Genomic DNA, 21268 nt, shown 5'->3' with positions numbered 1-21268 from the left:
AAAATGAAAATAAAATAAAATACATATTGCATGCATATAGGATTTAATTATGCATTTAAAAGATAATTTAAAAAATCACAAAAATATGCAATAGTTCTATTTTAAATATCCCACTGTGGGATTGATGTCTTGTCTATGTGTTAAATAATTGTTATAGAGTAATTAATATATTTTTGAAGTTAAAATTGTTTTACAATTAAAATTAGAAATTTAAATTAATAAAAATGAAAAAAAATAATAATACATATACATAAAAAATCGGACCTGGATTTAAATCCAGGCCCAAGCCAAATTACCCCCTTTAGCCCAATCCAGGCAGCCCAAGTCTGATCGAGTCCAAAGCCAAGACCAAACGACGACGTTTGGCCATATTTATCAAGGACCATTGGATCAAATCCAACCAACGGACACGATTTCATCACCTTTACCCGTAACCCGTAACCCGGTCCAGTGACCCGACTCAGTCCGACCCCAACGTTAAACCAAACGACGTCGTTTGGATTAGTGGATTGATCCTGGCCCTTCATCTTACTTGATCGGACGGACAATACCAATCCACCCCACCCCTATATAAATCCCAAGCCCTACCCCGGCCCCTAACTGAACACCCCCCTCCTCTCACTGTTCACCATCTTCCTCAGACCCTCCCACCTAACCCTAGCCGCCCTAAGACCCCAAAGCCTGAAACCCGGCGGCATCAACGCCGCCGGTCACCAAAATAACACCCTAAGATCCCCTGAACATCCTCTACACGAATATGACCTTAGATTCCTTCGAATCAGGCCCCAACCCTTCGAATCTTAAATCGAAGGTTGGCCTGAAAACCTGATCTAAACCTAACAGTCCCAAATCGACACCATAGCTTCCCCTAGTCACTCTGAGTATGGATCTATTGTTTGTTTGGCTCGAATCAGTTCCGAGCTTCTCGAATCTTCTTTTGAAGATTCGGACCAAACAAGAACAAACTCAGATTTGTTTTAAGCTGACACCAAATGACCCCTAGGCTACCCTCACCCTTGTGTCATGTTTGGTTCTTCTCGAATCTGACCAGAAATGGTTAAATCCCAAATCGAATTTTTAAGAACCCTAAAAATACCAAACTTTCGGATTCTGTTCAGATTAAGTAAAGATTGAGGTTCAATCGACCTTAGTCGAAGTATTTTCAGTGGAAAATACTTCGACTAAGGTCTGTTTGATTTCAAACAAAAATCCGAAAGCCGAGTTGAGTTCGAGTCTGATTAAAATTCAGAGGTACTTTTCTATTTCTGTTTGCATATTCTGTATGTGTTGTTGTTTGTCTTAATAGCTTGTTAATTTTTCATGATTTTATTTGATTAATTCTGTCACCTTTGTCTCATGCCCGTCTATATGGTCAAATATGAAACTGTTTCAGTTGGTTGTGATTGTTCATAATGTAAGTAATCGACTCGATTAAGTTCGTCGATTAGTTATATTATGAATTCTCACTTATGATAATGCTAATAAAAACAGTCTGCTTCTATTGTTTTAGACCAATTATGGACAAATGTTGTAAATAGTCTACTGATTAATACTTGTCAATTAAATCATGTTTGTTTGCAAATCAGTAATTTCAAATGTATGATGTGTATACATTGTTTTCTGAACAGGGCATTGTCAGTATATTGACAATGCTCCTGTGTTTGTTTGATTTATTGTTCAAAGTTAAGACTCAGTTATTAAACTCAGTGTAATATGTTGCTATGATGATTGGTTCTGAATTCAGTATGATTCTACCAATATCTGATTAAATGTAATTGTATTAGGAGATTAATCATAGGATTGGTTGTTAGCTGCTAGACAAGTTTAAATTCAGATAACTTGTTAAATACTGGGACAGTAATTACAGTAGGTCAAGGGCATTTCTGGGAATGAAACAGTAAAAACAGGGTGTTAGTGCTAGTGTATTATAATGTAATGTTAGTGGCTATAGTTTAAGATAATAATGGGGAACAAGGGATAATGGGGCTGCTGAAAATCAGGTTAGGATCATATATAGTATTAAAAAGAAGTTTGTAATGGAACTTTCTGTTTTAAAAGAAGAAAGGGGTCCAAGAAGCATTAAAAAGTATAGAACCAGCCCTGTATAAATACAGGGAGCTGGACAGACAGAAGAAGGCAGATTTTAGGAGATTAGAAGAGAAAAAATTGAGAGAAAAAATCTGGTTTTCAAGGCATTAGGGAATATACTCAGATATAAACATAGAGAGAGATATACAGAAGGAAAAAGATAAAATTTGAGAGAGGGAAGTCAAGTAGAAACAGAAATTTGAAAAGGAAGATAGAAAGAAAAGAAAACAGAAACAAAAAAAAAATCAGAAATAAGGAATCCGAAACAGGAAGAAACTGAAATCTGAAATGTATTCTTTCTGGAATCTGTCCGTTGTTTGCCTGTGAATATTGTTCAGTCCAAATCTGAAATTTTTCTTAAGTCTCTGTCACTGTTCATCTGGGTCAACGGGTCTTGTTCAGACTTGCTGTGTTATTGGTACATTCTACTGATTTTGTTATTGCTGCTACTGCTGAAATTTACTCCTTCTACCTTCATTTTCAGGTACATGTCTTTTAAATTTTATGTTGGAAAGAGATTCAACATGACTAATCAATGAAGTTCGAATTGTAATTCTGTTTTCCATTTGTCCAAGTTCATCAGTTTAAATTTCATTTTTTTTGTTTCATGATAGTTAATTAGTAGTGAATTCAATTTGATAGCTATGAGCTAATTGTCTTACTTTGAAAGTTCGTATAAAGTTTTGTAATAATGTTAGCCCTTCATCTCATTAGTTTAATCATGTTTGAATTGTCAAGGTAGGAAATATAATATAAAGATTGGTTATTAACTAGGCCTTGTGGCGTTGTTAGAATAGAGTGAAAATGTCAAAACCATATATTGCTAGTTTATTCTGATACTTGATTTAGTTATGGATGGAATGATATAAGTTGTGCGTTCTTATGTGGTATGATAACAGGTATCCATAGAACCATTAGTGGATGGTGAGTTGAGTTTGTTATGGCTCATTATGATGTTAAAATGCTATGAAGGTTTCAAGACTTACAAATACGTTGCATGTAAGGCAATATTGTCAACCAATTTGTATAATAATTCTTTTCTTATCAATTTGATGCCTATTCGCCCTCATAAATAAATTAACCAAACAGTTAGGCCAATTAGATTAAAAACGAGTATATGAGAATAAGTTGAGATGTATATGCACAAATTGCAACACTTTAAATCAATGGTAATTAGAAATAGAATTTGCATTAAGTAAAATAATGAAAATTCTTGGAAAATATTTCCTTCCTTTATGAATCATTCATTTTCAGTTTCATATGCAATTTATTCTTTGGCATATATATATCTGTCATATTTGTTTTAAAAATAGTATTGATCATATTTTATTCTGTCCTTTGAATTTGAATAGTTGGAATGAATATAATTTATATTCGAAAATTATAATCAATGGGCAACATTCAATAAATTGTGAATTATTTTTTTAAAGAATTAAGGGGTATTTTAAATAAAGATTTCTCATAATATAATAAACAATTTGTGGAAAAATCACCGATATCATTACAAATATTTTGCGCAAATAGGGATACGTCCGCGTACCCTGATTATATTTTTAAAAGAAAAAAAAAATCGGATTATGCGTACGCGCAATTTCGAGCGAATATTTAATAAAAGGATTTTTCCTAAGGCGTTAAATCAATTTCATAAAAACCCGAGATGTACGGTTCACTATTCAAGAAAAACAAATATTCTTGATTCGACACAATTTCGAAAAATGATTGTTTAATAAATATATTATCAAAAGTTATTGTGTATACGTACGCGTGACACAATTCCGCATTTTTAAATTTATAACACGAATATACGTACGCGTAATTCGATTCAAAGAAGGGTCCTTAATCACAATAAGTAAAAGCGGTAGAAAAATCACGTAACAAAAAGTATTTAATAAAAATCAAGATAATTAAGCCAATAATAAAAACAGTTAAGCGACCGTGCTAGAACCACGGAATTCGGAAATGCCTAACACCTTCTTCCGGATTAACAGAATTCCTTACTCAGGATTTCTGGTTCGCAGAATAATAAACAGAGTCATATTCTCCTCGATTCAGGGATTATAATTGGTGACTTGGGACGCCTTAAAATTCCCAGGTGGCGACTCTGAAACAAATAAACAAATCCCGTTTCGACTGTCCTTCAATTGGAGAAAACTCCCCACGCGCCTCGCGGGTGCGGTGAAAAGGAGGTGCGACAATACGCATTTGCTGACCCAAAGAAAGTAACTATATTCTCATTGGAATTGCTTATATTAAGTCCTAGAAGGACAAAGTCTATGGTACGCTTAAAGCGTATATACTAATTGGTTTCAAATAAAACTTCTTGATAAAGAAGATGAGCAAATGATCAAAGTGATCATAATAAGGAGGCAAGTGATCTAGAAGATCACATGACATAACACTTCATAAAATCTCATGAGAGATTCAGGTACCTGAATATATGAATGAAGAGATCTCTATGTTATGTCTTGATGAAAAAATGTTGGAATCGATATAAAATGTTCGTCGACGACATCTATGATAGCGCTAAATATAGATGAGGATCTTAAGTCTGTCGCCTACAGACACAAAAATATTGGTCAAATAGAAGAGACACAATTCGAATAGAATCGGTTTCATATGAAAGACATATATTTTTGTCTTGTTCAAATACTTGAAAGTATAAAGTCAATGATATATGCAATCAGTTTTCGATATCTTATTTGTCTAGCATGACATGAAAACTTGATATGCATCTAATTAAAGTCTATTATATGACTTAACTTATATGACAATCCTTGAAGGATTTAAATCGCTTGAAGCATATAGAATTCTTGGTCTTGAAATACCATATCCTAAGTGCTATTTGCGCACATATGTATCTTGCTATAACTATAAGCATGATAATGCGATAGCGAGAATTTTCAAGGTGCAACATATTCATTGGAGTTAATATAGTTGATTTATTCACCAAATCTCTGCCGACATCAACCTTCAAGAAGCTAGTGCACAAGATTGGAATGCGAAAGCTCAAGGATGTGAATTGATGCTCTCATCAGGGGGAGTTAATACGCGTTGTACTTTTTTTTCCTTACAAGGTTTTGTCCCACTGGGTTTTCCTTGCAAGGTTTGTAACGAGGCAACCAAAAGGCGTATTATTAGATATGTGTACTCTTTTTCCTTCACTAGAATTATTTTCCCACTGAGTTTTATTTTAGTTAAAGTTTTAACGAAACACATTATCTGTTGAATAGACATTCAAGGGGGAGTGTTATAAATAGATTTCTATTCATGGTGATGTCCATATTTAGAGAGATTCTAGGATTTATTGCTTGGTGGTTAAGCCAATCTCTCTGTATAAATAGAGAGTTATATTCCATTATAATTCATCTCAATATCAATAAGAATTCTCTCTACTTTTCTTAGTTTCATAACAATAATCACAAATTTTGTTCTTTTGTTTCAGAAGGGGTTGTCGGCACTGAAGTTTGGGTAAGAGAGAATATTTTGTGGTTAGCACCGTTATTTAATTATCATGGAAGTATAATTTAGTACTTAAATTGCAATTTGCATCTATAATTTACTTTATTTAATTATACGAATTTATAAGCTCAATTATGATTAAAAAAAAATTAACTAACTGCACAAGATCTTATGTACGCCACTGACATGAATTAGTGTGGTAATAATGAGCATTAATTACTAGACCCATCTTGGGATGGTTGGGGTGATAATCCCTCTGCAATACACACACAAACTTAAACAAAGTACTCAACAGCTTGCTCTATTTGGAGTTGTAATTACTATATTCGTCCACTATATCAAAATATATTTACATTTTTATTTATCAATTTTTAGCAAATCAAGAGAAGATCATACTTTTTTTTATTTTACCCGTATCATTAATTACTCATTTCATAAATTATTTTCCAAGATTTCTTAATATATTATTATTATTATTATTATTATTATTATTATTATTATTATTATTATAGTAAAATATGTATTCCATTTATTATTTCTTAAGGGGCATACATCTATTCTGGACAACTAAAAGTGAACGAAAAAAGTATGCGTGTATAATTTGCAGAAAACTTGCTGGTGATTGAATCAACTCTTACGTCTTAAACTCTCAGCCTGCCAATTAAATTTTTAAGGGGTTTAAGTTATGAACACTAACAAAGTAACGTTTTCCTATGAGTGAATTTTAATATGTGATACCAAGTTAATTATTATTTTTAATTTAATTATTAATTAATATTTATCAAAAGATTTATTTGTAATTATCTAATAAATTATATAATTATATAATTATTTTTATACCGTTAATACATAAAATTTAAACTCAATTTCAAGAAGTTGGGGATGATAACAGTTCATAAGAATTAGCACAAAAAAAAAAAACAGTTCATAAGAAATGTAGAGTAGAAGTATCATCCAATCCACTAGCTCCAGCCTTCAGGTTATGGCGATTTGTACAAATAAGACCATTTAGTGTCATCGTTTTAATTTTGACCCTGTTAAATTTTTTTTTATAGAAAAGTACTCCCAAGTCAGAATTTTAAAGTACGCTGTCAGAATTTTGAAGCACACTGTCAAAATTAAAAACTCTATCAACGTACTTCAAAATTTCGGTGCCGCACTATTTTTTCAAAACTTTTCTTAACATGGTCAAATATAAATGGTGATTTTAAAAGGAAATCTTATGGGAATGTACCAAAAAAGACACTATTTACCAATAATTAATCATTTTAGTCATGCTACCATAAATAGCGAAGAAAATTATCAATAATATACAACCGTCAATGAACAAAGATAAAAAAAAAAAAATCCAATGGGTATTGTTGCACTTTGTTGAAAATACATAGGTGAGACAATATACAAAATTTGGCAAAGTTTGAGAGTAAACTAGTTTGGAGTTAAAATTCATTACTAATAATGTAAAATACTTTAAAAATTAGGCAAAACAGTTTTTTTCAATGGTATAGCTGAAATTCATTGAAAATATTTAGATGAGGCAATATAAAAATTTGAGCAAGATTTGAGGTGATTTGGACTGGTTTGATATCAAAATTCATCGTTAAAATCATATTTAAAAAATTCTTCTACAACACATGTATCAAACATGTATTACGTATGTATCTCATACATGTATACATTGATATGTGTGTGATACACATATGATACTTATGTGATACACAAATGATACATAGTGTGATACACCTATCATCTTTTTTCATGTTCATCTTCTACTTCGAATTTTAAATTTAAACCTCCTCAAAACTTTACCAAATCATCCCAAAACTGATATTCAAACTCTTTAAGATGTACTCAATCTATTCCAACAACACCCACTCAAAAGAAAGTAAAATTTTGAACCTTTTTTTGCTATAAATAACAAATTGACAGTAGCATTTAACTAATATTAATAATATTTTATAAATCATTCAGTTTTTATACTAATTTACTTATAGGCGGCCATAACTAATAATTTTTCATTTTATAAAAAAAATCATCCAGCATAATTTCTTGTCAGATTAATAGGAAGTTTTTCGTGACATTATGAATAGAAGGGCCTTAGAATTAAAGGTTTCTATTGGGCTTCAATAGAAATGAATCAGCTTAGTGCTTCCCCAATAGAAATGACACTTATTAAGAAATTTGTAAGTGCGTCCCAATTTTCAGTTTTCCAGTTTAAATTTTTAGGATAAAAATATCCTGCGTTGTCCTGAAGTTAAGATTTTTAGTTTAAAATTTCGGGACAAAACAAGTATTGGCTAATCTTTAAATAGTATTCCTGAGAATGACTATCTCTGCACTTGCCCCGCTTCCCGGTAGAAATTCAAAAATAGCCAGATTTACAACTGGTCGTTCAAAAATAGCTCAATTTCAAAAGTAATTGAAATTTAGGCACTTTTCATTTAAAGATATATCTAAACGAAAACACTGTTCAAAACCTGAAAAATACGTCAGTATATTATACTGGAATTCCAGCATAAGTATGCTTGAATTTCAGCATATTATACTGGAGTTCTAGGATAAGTATGCTGGAACTCCAGCATAATATGATGGAGTTCCAGCATAAGTACACTAGAACTCCAACATAATATATTGGAGTTCCAACAAGTATAATTGTCCAGTATAATATACTGGAGTTTGGAGCACCGGTGCTCCAATCTCCAGTATATTATACTGGAGTCAGCAAAGTATACTCGTCCAGCATAATATGCTGAAGTTCATACACAGGTGCACCGTACTCCAGTATATTATGCTGGACCGGTCTCTATTGCAGCAAAATAGTGGCTATTTTTCATTGACTTTGTAAACGCTGACTATTTTTTAATGAACAGTCCGAAAACTGGTTATACCATGCTATTTTTACCTGCTTCCCTGAGCAGACTCTAATTGGCATGATATATATTCTGTCTTAACTTTTATATTTTCTTTGACTTTTTTTTTTTACTTTCACTAGGACTAATTATATTGTAGTAGTTAAAAGAATTTTTTTAATTTCTTAAACAATAATTGTGTCGTTTAATTTTAGTAGAATAGAGTAATTTAATTATTTAAATAAAGAAGAAAGAGAGAACAGAGGGAAGGAGGTGAGGAGTGATCATGACAAATGAAGTAGGCACCAATTTTCATTTACACTAGTAGCCATAAATACATATGACACATCAACAGATTAGATTAGTTTGTAAAATTGGAAGTACATAGTATATTAAAACAAAATCTTAATGTGTCAAAACTAATCCTTCAAATGTTGGAGTAGCTGCAAAATCTTCCTTTGCTGGCCATAAAACTCAAGATAGGTATTTGCATGTACCATAACCTAAAAAATCACAAACAAACAAACAAAAACAACCATTAGTCATGATCACTCCTCAAAATTGGATTTAACTCATGTACATTAATAGCGAAAATAAGTATTACAGTATTAATATATTTTAACATATTATAACAAGTTGTCTACCTTACTTTTCAGGTTACTATAATCTCATATGTTATGAACTTAAATATAAGAAGTATTTTAATATGTTAGCTTAAAAATCCTTTAGCTGACCTAATAGCGTAAATAATCCTTTTTGCGCTGTCAATTTAAAGAACTTTTACAGTATCGATGTTATAGAATGTTATAACCTTATTATGGATGGTTATATGTAAAAATTATTTTGATATGTTACCTGTAAAGAATCTTTTAGGCGACCTAATGGTATAAAATTAGTGTGAAGAATTTTTATCTTAACATGTTATAGCACGTTACTTGCCTTACTATTATTTTTTTTGCTAATCTGAGTGGTCTGATAATGTAAAAATTCTTTTCCACTATCGTTGTATCTAAGTTAAATATGTTTAGAACGAAGTTTTGGATTCTTACTTGGATCAGCAAAGACGATGACAGCAGAGCCCGAAAAATCACAGTTGAAGTCATTACGTCCCTTAGTTTGATAGTAAGAATTCATGACAAAGGCAGCATGAGATCTAACAGTGTTGGGGTCAAAGCAAAGACCTCCAGCTTGAACAGGGCGGCAATCCACACCTTGATTAGTACATATCCAGTCTATATTGGTTTGTAATTGTGCATCTGTAGCCTCTGGCTTTGGCATGCAGAATTTCTTGCCTAGAACTGGTTTTGGAATTGGCTGTGCAGGGAGGTTTGGCGCTGGCTTTCCTGGTCTTGGAACATGAGGCTTTCCGGGGTGTCTTCGCCCTCTTGGCAATGGCTGTGGTTGTGGCAATGCTGGTTGTGGAAGAGGCTGTATTCATCAAAGTTATAAAACTTATTAAGTAATAAATTGGAGTTTAAGTTCTTATGTATTATGTTTTCGAGCCGTGAAAGAACCACTAATGCTTGCATTAAGGTAGGCTATTTATATCACACCTTTTAGGGTGCGGCCTGCTTGAAAGCGGGATGTTTTGTGCATTGGGATGTCTTTTACTCATTGCGGTCCATTTTAAGTGTCTTTTTAGCCTTTCACATGTAGTCTAAAATAAGTGTCTTTAACAAACCAGGAAAGCATCAAATTTTTTCCCCTTGCTTTAATAAGCGATCCAGGCAACTTTCTTAAAAAAATCCATGTTTAAAAAGTGATAAAGGATAATTTAGTCAAATATTTATACAATTAATGTTATTAACTAAATTTATTAACAAGTGTGTCAAAACCTTAAAAGAACTTAAAAAGGAGCAGAGAGAGTAATGTATTTAAAGAAGCGATAATATGTTAGTTATTACTAATGTGATAGTTATTAATTGGTTGTTAACATTTTAGTTATTAGTAATTGATTACCAAGTTATCAATTAATGTTATCCAAAATTTAGCAGTAATAAACTTATTCTTTCACAATATGTCAAGTTACCTTTGGTGGCAGGGGCTCTCCTTTCATGATTCCAATATTATAAACTGGTGTAAAATCAGGCCTAAACAATCCAAAATTTCTCTCAGCAGCAGAACCTGGTTTAGTATTCTCATTAAACAAACCAAAAATATAAGTCTCAATTTTCCTATGTGGCATCAATGGTGTCCCTGCCCCAGAAACATATTTTCTAAGCAATCCACCATTATAAGAAGCTGCATTTTCCACAGTACATTGTGGCTCAAAACTTTCACCTAAAGAAGGCCAACCTGTTTCAGTTGCAATAATTTCCACATCTCCATAACCAAGTCTCTTCATTGACATAAACACAGAATCCAACAACATATCAAACATGTTTGTGTACAATTTCTTACTAAACCTATCAAAAACTCCATTGTTTTGTTTAAACAAAAGGAAATCAACTTGTTGTGGATTGTAAGCAAAATATGGATATGGATTAGCCATAAAAGGTCCTTTCGTTTCGCGTAAAAATTGTAACATTGGTGCTAAAATACCAACATCCCATCCTGGTCTAAATCTAGCCATACTTGGTGGATTTGATGATAATAAAATTCCTAAAGAATGTGGTGTTGATACTTTGATTGTATTAATTCCAGATTGAATTAGAGCTTGATAAAAGGTTCTCATTGCAGGGACTAATTTATTTTGTACTTCTGGTGTTTCCCAATGGAGAATCTCATTTCCTATAGCAATAACATCAATTTTGGTTTGTGGATAAAATGGCTTAATATTAGCTTCCACATAACTCTTAGCATAGCCTATGTCCAACAATTTGTGAATTTCACCATTTGGGACAGTGACAGTAACTGAGATTCCTGTGTTGGCAAAAGCTCTTAAGATGTCTGGATTAACGTCGAAAATCTTGATTTTGTCGATTATGGTTTTGTCTTTGAGAAATTGAGCAACTTGAGATGGTGGAGGTAGGTTGTTGCCAAGGGTGCCATAGTTAACACCTATGGAGGAAACATAAGGAAAACATTGAATAAAGATAGCTGAAATGAACAAGATGGAAAGGAATGGAGATGTTTTTTTGTTAGACATCTCCATTATTTTTGTACAAGGTAGTTATTGGTAGAGGAAGAATGCAACAGGACATTTATAGAAGGGAAAAGAAAAATAGAGGGGCATTTATTTGTATGGTTTTGCGTTAAATACGACGTTGGACTAATGGATGGAAGAGATTGGAGTTTAGAGTTTGAGGAATAGACAAACTTGTCTGGTAACAAAGGTCAAAGGGCAGCTTAAGATGCGCAAAACTATTGAAAGATGTCCAAAAAATGGCAATGGAGCACATCGTCTTGTTTCTAGTGGCAACGTTTTTTTTTCTTGGAGCCGGAATTAGCGATAAATAAATGGAGTGGTGAAGAATGAAATGTGAAGTACTTTGGCAAAGACAGTCGGAATTTTTAAAAGAACAAAACTGAATCAAATCATCAAAATCTTAAAAGTGTTAAACAATACTCCCTTCGCTCCAAAATAAGTGATTTTTTAGCTGTTTTCACACAGATTAGCTATGAAATTGATCATATTAATCTTTACTATCTCTTCACATAAATACTCTTAACACATACTCCAACACTATTTACTCCAAGGGCAATGTAGGAAAAAATAATTAATTCGTTCTTGAAATCTAGAAAAATAACTTATTTTGGACCACAAAAAAAGGTCAAAAAATTACTTATTTTGGACCGGAGGGAGTAGAAGGGAAAAGAATAAGAAATAGCTTGATTTACAATTAGTAATTGAAAAATAGCCACAATTTTAAAAGTAATCGAAATTTAACTACTTTTTAATAAAATCTGAATAAAAACACCCTTAAAAATCCGAGATTCCAACATAATATCCTGGAATTTCATAATGTGTTGGAGTTCCAACATAATATGCTGGAAGTTTATTTGCAGGAGCTCCATAATTCACCATATTATGCTTGTTCTGGCTAAAATGATAACTTTTTTAATGATTTTGCAAACGCTGACTATTTTTCGATTACCAGCCCACAAACTGGCTAGCCCATGCTATCAGGAGAAATTCAAAAATAGCCAGATTTACAACTAGTCGTTCAAAAATAGCCCAGTTTCAAAAGTAATCGAAATTTAGCCACTTTTCATGTAAAGATAAATCTGAGCGAAAACACTGTTCAAAACCCGGAAATACGCCAGTATATTATACTGGAATTCTAGCATAAGCATGTTTAAACTCCAGCATATTATACTGGAGTTCCAGGATAAGTAAGCTGGAACTCCAGCATAATATGATGGAGTTCCAGCATAAGTACACTAGAACTCCAGCATAATATACTGAAGTTCCAACAAGTATAATTGTCCAGTATAATATATTGGAGTTTGGAGCACCGGTGCTCCAATCTCCAGTATATTATACTGGAACCAACAAAGTATACTGATCCAACATAATATGCTGGAGTTCATACACAGGTGCACCAAACTCCAGTATATTATGCTGGACCGGTCTCTATTGCAGTAAAATAGTGGCTATTTTTCATTGACTTGGTAAACACTGGCTATTTTTGAATAATCAGTCCGAAAACTGGCTATACCGTGCTATTTTTACCATGCTATCTTCACCAATAAAATGATAGCATGAAACCTAATTTGTTTACATGATTTATTTCTTCGATTTTATCCAACTTAAGCACATGTTACTACGTCGCTGAACAGTCCCCTATTGGAACTTTTTCCATGTCTTTTTTTTTTTTTTTTTGGGGGGTGGGGGGGTGGGGGAGGTGTTGTATTAAGGTGCCTTTTGAGGTTTGTGTAGTTCAATAAACGACAGAAAATCTTTATTCAGTCATTTAACAGTTGAGTTTCAAAAACAACTGCAAAAAGGCAACATACATCTTCTTAATGGGCAAGAAATCAAACAGAAAATACAAATTTATGCATCAATATCCTGTGCACACTCTTGAGAACTGAATATCAAGAAACAGAATCAAGCATTAATATTTACTGAATGAGAGTTTCTGTCATTCATTGCTGACAAAAAGAACTGGCATTAAATATGATACGAAAACAAAATGGACTTGCATGATAATAATACTTCCCTTGCTAGTAGGATGCTCAATTCATGTCTCTTTAAAGGGGTCAGGATGAGACTGATGAGAGAATAGTTTTCATCTACCTTTCAGCACACGCTGGATGTCAAAAAAAAAAGAAAAAATATCGTTAAAAACTGAACATACAGTATAAAGGACCTGTCATTGCTTGCAATATGAAAAAACTCAAATCATTTCATATTATAGGTATGAATGGTCCCATAAGGGGGACAACATAGTTAAGTGGTATTAGTTATGTGACGAGAAGTACAGTGACAAATATATACATACACATGCTTATGAGAGAAAGGAAGAAGATAAAGCCTTAAGAACTTTACTTTGTCCCTCTGATTCACTGGTTGGCGCTGTCTGCTCGGAATGCTGCCTGATTCCGGTATTGCTTCTGAAGTATTTAGCTTATGAAATGTCTGCAAAGCTTGGGTAACAAATGGGCGTACTATGTTTGCCTCCATTGCTGAGAGATTTTTAAGCTGTGAAGTGTCAGGTTAATATATCAGATTTTATAAGGGTGTATATTTCTTCCTCAAAATAGTAAAAAGCAATTCTACCGAAGAAAATCCCTTAAACCCACCCCACCCCCACTCCCACCACCCCAACCAAAAGAAAAAGAAGAAATTACTATGTCTTTCCTTCTCCACTCGCCCCAACCATTGTCTCAAACGGAAAGGTTCCACTCCAGTATCTTATGGGAAGCTATGGTAAACGATACATGTTGGAAAACTAATTCAAAGTTGTAGTAGTAAACCTTAGTTATTTAGGATTTGATTTACTTAATTCATGTCTAAATAGAAATTACAGTTAGAATAAATATAGGAATAGACTTTCCTGTTTCTAGTAATATGTTTCATACTATTATAAATAGTGATATTGATAGCTTATTTATATGTGGAGGAAATAAAGAAGTGTAAAGATCAATCAGAGATTTATAATAAAATATTTTCCTTCATATTGGTATCAGAGCTTCTACGATCTTGGGAGAGAATTAAATAGCTTTTGCTGCTTGCGGGCGGCGCTAGCCAATGGGTGTCGCCCGTCTGGCCAAAAAATATGTTGGCAAAATCATAGATAGTTATCAACAAAATTAGGTTATTCGATGAAATGTTTCATGACAGATTCAAGAAGAAAAAAACAAGTTTAAAGAGGTGCAAGCAAATATGGTACAAGAGGAAGAAGTTCTTCTCTAAAAAGTTGGAGAGAAGTAAAAACAAAAAAAGCAAAAACAAAAAGGAAAAAAATTTGAGTGTTGATGACAAAGTGCATCAACGTGAGTTGAAGACAGGGGCTTCAACAAAATTGGATGTTGATGACAAAGTGCATCAACGTGAGTTGGAGACAGGGGCTTCAACAAAATTGAGTGTTGGTGACAAAGTGCATCAACGTGAGTTGGAGACAGGTGCTTCAACAAAATTGAGTGTTGGTGACAAAGTTGTAGTACGATCTTGGGATAAAATCAAAGTTGTAGTAGGAAACCTTATTTCTACGATCTTGGGAGAGAATCAAGTAGCTTCTGTTGCCGGCGCTAGCCAATGGGTGCCGCCCGTCTGGCCAAAAAATATGTTGGCAAAATCATAGATAGTTGTCGACAAAACTAGGTTATTCGATGAAAAGTTTCATGACAGATTCAAGAAAAAAAAACTAAGTTTAAAGAGGTGCAAGCAAATATGGTACAAGAGGAAGAAGCTCTTTTCTAAAAAGTTGGAGAGAAGTAAAAAAAAAAAAGGAAAAAAATTTGGGTGTTGATGACAAAGTGCATCAACGTGAGTTGGAGACAGGGGCTTCAACAAAATTGAGTGTTGATGACAAAGTGCACGTTGGAGACAGGGGCTTCAACAAAATTGAGTGTTGGTGACAAAGTGCATCAACGTGAGTTGGAGACAGGTGCTTCAACAAATCGAGGGATGAAGACATGTGTTTCATCAAAAGTGAGAGTTGGAGAGAAGTGCTCCAACATAACTGCACAACGGACAAGTCAGACATATACAACTTTGAATTACGGGAGAATGTTGGAAAACTAATTCAAAGTTGTAGTAGGAAACCTTAGTTATTTAGGATTTGATTTATTTAATTCATGTCTAAATAGGGATTGTAGTTAGAATAAATGTAGGAATAAGCTTTCCTGTTTCTAGTTTAAATAGGTTTCATACTATTATAAATAGGGATATTGATAGCTTATTTTATATGTGGAGGAAATAAAGAAGTGTAGAGATCAATCAGAGATTTATAATAAAATATTTTCTTCATATTGGTATCAGAGCTTCTACGATCTTGGGAGAGAATCAAGTAGCTTTCGTTGTCGGCGCTAGCCAATGGGTGTCGCCCGTCTGGCCAAAAAGTATGTTGGCAAAATCATAGATAGTTGTCGACAAAATTAGGTTATTTGATGAAAAGTTTCATGACAGATTCAAGAAAAAGAAAACAAATTTAAAGAGGTGCAAGCAAATATGATACAAGAGGAAGAAGCTCTTCTCTAAAAAGTTGGAGAGAAGTAAAAAAAACAAAAAAAAAAAAAAAGGAAAAAAGTTTGGGTGTTGATGACAAAGTGCATCAACGTGAGTTGGAGACAGGGGTTTCAACAAAATTGGGTGTTGATGACACAGTGCATCAACGGTTGGTGACAAAGTGCATCAACAGTTGGTGACAGTGCATAAACGTGAGTTGGAGACAAGGGCTTCAACAAAATTGAGTGTTGATGACAAAGTGCATCAATGGTTGGTGACAAAGTGCATCAACATGAGTTAGAGACAGGGGCTTCAACAAAATTGAGTGTTGGTGACAAAGTGCATCAACTGCCGTGAGTTGGAGACAGGTGCTTCAACAAATCGAGGGATGAAGACATGTGTTTCATCAAAAGTGAGAGTTGGAGAGAAGTGCTCCAACATAACTGCACAACGGACAAGTCAGACATATACAACTTTGAATTACGGGAGAATATTGGAAAACTAATTCAAAGTTGTAGTAGGAAACCTTAGTTATTTAAGATTTGATTTATTTAATTCAAGTCTAAATAGGAATTGCAATTAGAATAAATGTAGGAATAGGCTTTCCTGTTTCTAGTTGAAATAAGTTTCATACTATTATAAATAGGGATATTGATAGCTTATTTTATATGTGGAGGAAATAAAGAAGTGTAGAGATCAATCAGAGATTTATAATAAAATATTTTCCTTCAGTTTCTTCACCTTAGGCAAGGAGGTTTTGTGTAGAACTTCAAATCAATAGTCAGACTTCTATTTCCTTTGGCCATTCTCAATCAGGCACAAAGTTATCACAGGACAAGAGAGAAGTTATGTTACTCTCCTCTAATGCCACATAGCCCTAGATTCAGGGGAGAATAATTCCTGTAATACATAAACCAGACTAGTATATTTCTTTCATTGTACAATGTACTACATCTACTAGATCAAACAGAATTGACTTTCTCAATTAGTTCACCCTATCATCCACTGAATTTTGAGCATCAGCTGAATTTGCAGTATTGAGTAAATCCTACAGAATGGATAGCAATTGTGCTTCCATATTTAAAGAGACAAGACCTGATGTAACTAAATCAGTATAAGGCCTCCTTTTCTTCTTTAACACACAACCTATCGTATGTTACTTCAGTTCTCATTTTTGTAACATGACTAAGATATTGATCATCAAAATGGCACATGCAGCAGAATGAAAATTGCATATTCAGAAGAGATGAATAAGTGTACCCTCAACGCGTATGTGACCTCCTTAGAAATTATCTCCAAACCAGTTCCAATTTTGTGAAACCGCACATCCTTAATATCTTCAATAAGAGACCTTACCTATTCCACATGTTTGATTCAGAGTTCTGGGTGAATTACTAAATATTTAAGCCAAGAGAATAGAGTAAATAACCGAGCTTACCATATAGATGTCAGGAATATCTTCGCGCGCACTAAATCATTGAATATTATCATCAGTAGACGAACATGATAAACATGATATAAAAATAAGAAACTACTTACTGATCAAAAAGAAGCCTCGAGATCTCAACGTAATGAAATGGTAATGATTGGAACTTTTCAGAATCCCTTTCAGCTTCCAGAACTTGGGTTAACTTTTCTAGTCGACAAAGCAGAGATTAATAAGAACTAAGAACTCAACAAGTACAATCTGCATGCATAAATGATAGAGCAATGAATATGAAATTTCTATTGGAATTGAGATGATTCATAGAGGGAAACCTTATCATTTCTGGACAAAACTTGATGAGTGAGGGGGTGACAGCAGTCATTATCATGTTATCAAAAAACAATTAATTAACCATCTGGTTATCTGATACATAATAGAGTGGGTTTTATCTTGGTTGAAGTAAGACCACTCGCATACTGCTGGCAGATTGAACTTCTCCTGCTGTCTTGGATAAACGTTAGCCCACAGCTTTTGTCAAGGAAGGGATGTTCTTGAGATTTATCAGGTAATTCAAGCACCAGGAAAGTTGTTAGAGGAATGGGATTTCATCTTTTCAGTTAGAAGTGCGATTGAGGAAGATTTAACCGAGGGCTAAGTAGTACTAGACATTAATTTGTCTATCAGCAAATCGCTGATATGACGTTCTTTTTTCAGCTTACTAGTCGGGTGAAAGCTTCATTTTCGGCAGCACTATAAAGCTTCCCCAAGAGTAAAAGCATTTTGCTCCATGCAGGTGTTCTCTAAGCGTTCTATTTCCTAATAACAGTGAATACTCAATTTGGCCCAGGAACATTTCAATTGTTACTTTATTCTAATGCATTCCAACAGCAGTTCAGTAATTTTACGTCTCCAACTGAGACTAATATATCAACTTGCTTTCTAAGAAAAACAAGAAGTTATAGATTTAGCCATGGCAATCTTTCTACCAGTATATTACCAATACTACAATCTCCTTTACAAACTAAAAAGAAAAGGTTAGTCAAAACTACAAGGCACGTACTAGAATTGAGAATTCTTGGTGCTGAAAAACTGCTAATCCGACCAAGGTTGTACGCAGATGCCCTACCTGATCCTTTCGAATCCAGCCGGAGGTGTTTGAGCCCTGTTACGTACTAAAATCCTAAAGAAAAGCGACCCCAGTCCTTCCTCAGCCCAGGTCAAAGGTTTCCCCCTCTCCCTTCTTCTTTTTAGGGGCAAGGTCAAGTTCGTTACGGTCAGCAAATTAGCTTCACATTGTATTGACAGTGTTTCACATCACCTCCTTAGGTCTGCCTAACCTAATTGTGTGTGAACAATCATCCATAATGAAAGCACATGTAGATAGAAGCCGTATGTCGACTGATGAGCTCATTCTCTATGCCGTCTAGGCTCTACAATGAAGTTGGTTGCCCGACGGCTTTCTTTTTCATGCCCGAAATGGCTTTGCAGGTATCAGCCTCCCACAGAGATGGCCTTGTGGTCAACTTTTATTCTGTGTGTTGGAAGTTCCTCTAGATCTCTTTCCGTGTCAACTGACACAATATCCGAGACAGGATAGGCTTTTGAGGCCACAGAAACAGCGTCCCTCTCTATCTATCTAAGGGATGGAAAGGCAGAGGCCTTTGGTGTTCCCTCCAGTCTATTGGGGCCTCATAGCAGCCAATATGCTTTTCTCTCGTGCATTTCTTCATTCAGGGTTCGATATTCTGGTGTCTTAGGCATAGAGGAACCACACCAATCCATTCCGAACATGGTGGTTACTCTACAAGTACATGTTAAGCTTCAACCAAAGAGCTAATTTTTGGAAATGTAAGCAAACAGGAATCAGTACAATGTCGAACTAGCAGCAAATATACAACAATTACTACTATCCCTCAACCCCACACTAGTTGAGGTCGGCTATATGAATCCTCTTTACCATTCTACTCTATTTCAGCCCGTCTCTCTTCCAATACTGAACCTTTTTCTTAGGGGCGGTCTAGATTTAAGACTTAATGTTATACGGATATACAAGTTGAGCTAGCAACCAGAGGCGGACCTATGTATTATATTGAGGGGCCACCAGACCCCGTAAACTTCGTCAGAATCTTGTATATGTATATGTATATACCTTAAAAATGGTTAAATTAAATCACTTGGCACTTGAACGCTAAAAGCATTTAGGGGGCTCTGATTGAACAAAAATTGTGCCACCGTCGCGTTAAAATCCTAGGTCCGCCTCTGTAGGCAACAACTAACTTAGTAAAATAGCATCTCTAACAGTTTCTCTGCAACGGAGAAGACACAAAAAACAAATCTGAATCAAAACTTAAATCAACTGGTCGCAGCATTTGGAAGCACAGATCAGTATAGTCATCCAACATCTAAAAACCTACCAACGGACATCCATTCAGGAGGTCTGATAGTACATTTCCCTCTCTTTTTCAAAGCAACTGCTAACCAGAGAGGCACCTGTGTTGCTATTTGTGGACGGAAAGGTCCAAAATCTCCCTGTCAATCAGTACATTTAAAACAAAATCAGCATAAATAACACAAACACTACGTGAACGAATTTAGTTACTAAAGGAGGAGAATAATACAGATATAAGATGGAGAGGTTCCAATCTCATGTTTGGCACAATTTCAACCGTTTCATCTTCCGCTAGAAACTCCAACTGCATAATTGAGAAACAATAAAAGTTGAAAATTCACCGCTCCGACATATAGATTAAGAACACGAAACAACACAAAAATCAAATGAAATTTCCTAAGTTAATTGCACTTAAACAGACGCGGATCTAGGATTTTAACCAGTGTATGAAAATTAGTAAAGAGCATAATTCAACATAAAATCAAATGAAAAATTCATGATATAATTTGGACGGAAGTGAAGTAAACGAACCTCGGCTGCTGAAAATGCGAAAGCGTGAGGATCAGATTGGCTACCCATTTGCTGTTTATCTTTGCTTGTAAGTAAAATTCGGGATTTGAGTACTGAAGCTGAGTTTCTAAGCCCTAGTTTACTAGTGGCGGGAAATATCAAAAAATCAATTGGGAAAATGGATCATGTTCTCACGTGATGTGCGGACAAAATATGCTTTTACAAATTTGACTAGATGCAAAATTTAAATAAAATAAAACTTCAAGGTTAAAATATTTTAGAACTTGTAATCTTCAGTATTCATAATATTTTATTATTATAAGAAGATATTATTGCACACAAATTTATTGTCCAACATCGCATCTGCATAACCCTGTTTATATATAAAATGTATTAATATTATATAAAAATATATAATGATATATAAGAGGTGTTTAAACACATTTTTACATCACTATACAAAATTATGCAAAAAATATTTTTCGTGTCCTTCGGAGTCAGTGGCGGAGCCAAGATTTTCATTAAGAAGAGTCAAAATATAAAGAAACAATCTCACCAAGAAGTCAAGGGGTGTCATTATATAGTATATATACATATTTTAAAAAAAATTACCGAGTTATACACAGTGGCGGAGCCAAAATTTTTGTTAAGGGGTGTCAAAATATATAAAAGTAACCATATTAGGAAATTAAGGGGAGTCAATACATAGTATATATACATATAATTTATTTTTTTACCTACCTACACAGTGTATTTTTCCCGTGAAGAGGTGTCATTTGACACCCCTTCGTATAAGATGACTCCGCCACTGGCTATACAGTGTAATTTTCCGGCAAAAGGGTATCGGTTGACACGCTTTTGGTGCATGTGGCTCTGCCATTGTTCGAACTTCAACTCACAAAGCTTCATCGGGATGGGTCAAAAATATCACCAAATAGATCTCTAACTCTTTTTATTTTTGTGGTGAAATGGATTACATATATTATTAGTTAGTA

The 21268-nt window shown here is 34.1% G+C and overlaps 2 protein-coding genes across 2 annotated transcripts; both read right to left on the bottom strand.

The window, feature by feature from the left end:
* Positions 1-8677: 8677 nt before the first annotated feature.
* Positions 8678-11523, bottom strand: LOC104238530 (glucan endo-1,3-beta-glucosidase-like). The gene is made up of 3 exons (XM_009792905.2): positions 10423-11523; positions 9443-9821; positions 8678-8896 (listed from the first exon to the last, which is right to left on the bottom strand). The coding sequence occupies exons 1-3, from the start codon at positions 11485-11487 to the stop codon at positions 8868-8870; spliced, it is 1473 nt and encodes a 490-aa protein (XP_009791207.1). The 5' UTR covers positions 11488-11523; the 3' UTR covers positions 8678-8867.
* A 1738-nt stretch (positions 11524-13261) lies between these two features.
* On the bottom strand, positions 13262-20506 carry LOC104238531 (DNA replication complex GINS protein PSF2). The gene is made up of 8 exons (XM_009792907.2): positions 20295-20506; positions 19993-20067; positions 19789-19903; positions 17488-17584; positions 17387-17417; positions 17209-17304; positions 13828-13980; positions 13262-13588 (listed from the first exon to the last, which is right to left on the bottom strand). Exons 1-8 carry the CDS (start codon positions 20340-20342, stop codon positions 13568-13570), a joined length of 636 nt encoding a protein of 211 aa, XP_009791209.1. The 5' UTR covers positions 20343-20506; the 3' UTR covers positions 13262-13567.
* Between the last annotated feature and the right edge of the window lie 762 nt (positions 20507-21268).

Source organism: Nicotiana sylvestris, chromosome 5 (assembly GCF_000393655.2).
Source record: "Nicotiana sylvestris chromosome 5, ASM39365v2, whole genome shotgun sequence".
NCBI classification, from domain to species: domain Eukaryota; kingdom Viridiplantae; phylum Streptophyta; class Magnoliopsida; order Solanales; family Solanaceae; genus Nicotiana; species Nicotiana sylvestris.
Note: the sequence above shows the minus strand (reverse complement) of the source record. Positions and strands in the feature narration are given on the sequence as shown.

What these genes read in the sequence shown, in the direction of transcription:
- LOC104238530 (XM_009792905.2), bottom strand. Translation starts at nt 11,487, where the DNA reads ATGGAGATGTCTAACAAAAAAACATCTCCATTCCTTTCCATCTTGTTC. An exon ending in GAGAGCCCCTGCCACCAAAG is followed by an intron (nt 9,822 to 10,422) that starts GTAACTTGACAT and finishes TGATGAATACAG; the next exon opens with CCTCTTCCACAACCAGCATT. An exon ending in CATCGTCTTTGCTGATCCAA is followed by an intron (nt 8,897 to 9,442) that starts GTAAGAATCCAA and finishes GTGATTTTTTAG; the next exon opens with GTTATGGTACATGCAAATAC.
- LOC104238531 (XM_009792907.2), bottom strand. Translation starts at nt 20,342, where the DNA reads ATGGGTAGCCAATCTGATCCTCACGCTTTCGCATTTTCAGCAGCCGAG. An exon ending in TCGCATTTTCAGCAGCCGAG is followed by an intron (nt 20,068 to 20,294) that starts GTTCGTTTACTT and finishes TCAATTATGCAG; the next exon opens with TTGGAGTTTCTAGCGGAAGA. An exon ending in TCCTGAATGGATGTCCGTTG is followed by an intron (nt 17,585 to 19,788) that starts GTAGGTTTTTAG and finishes TTTGTCGACTAG; the next exon opens with AAAAGTTAACCCAAGTTCTG.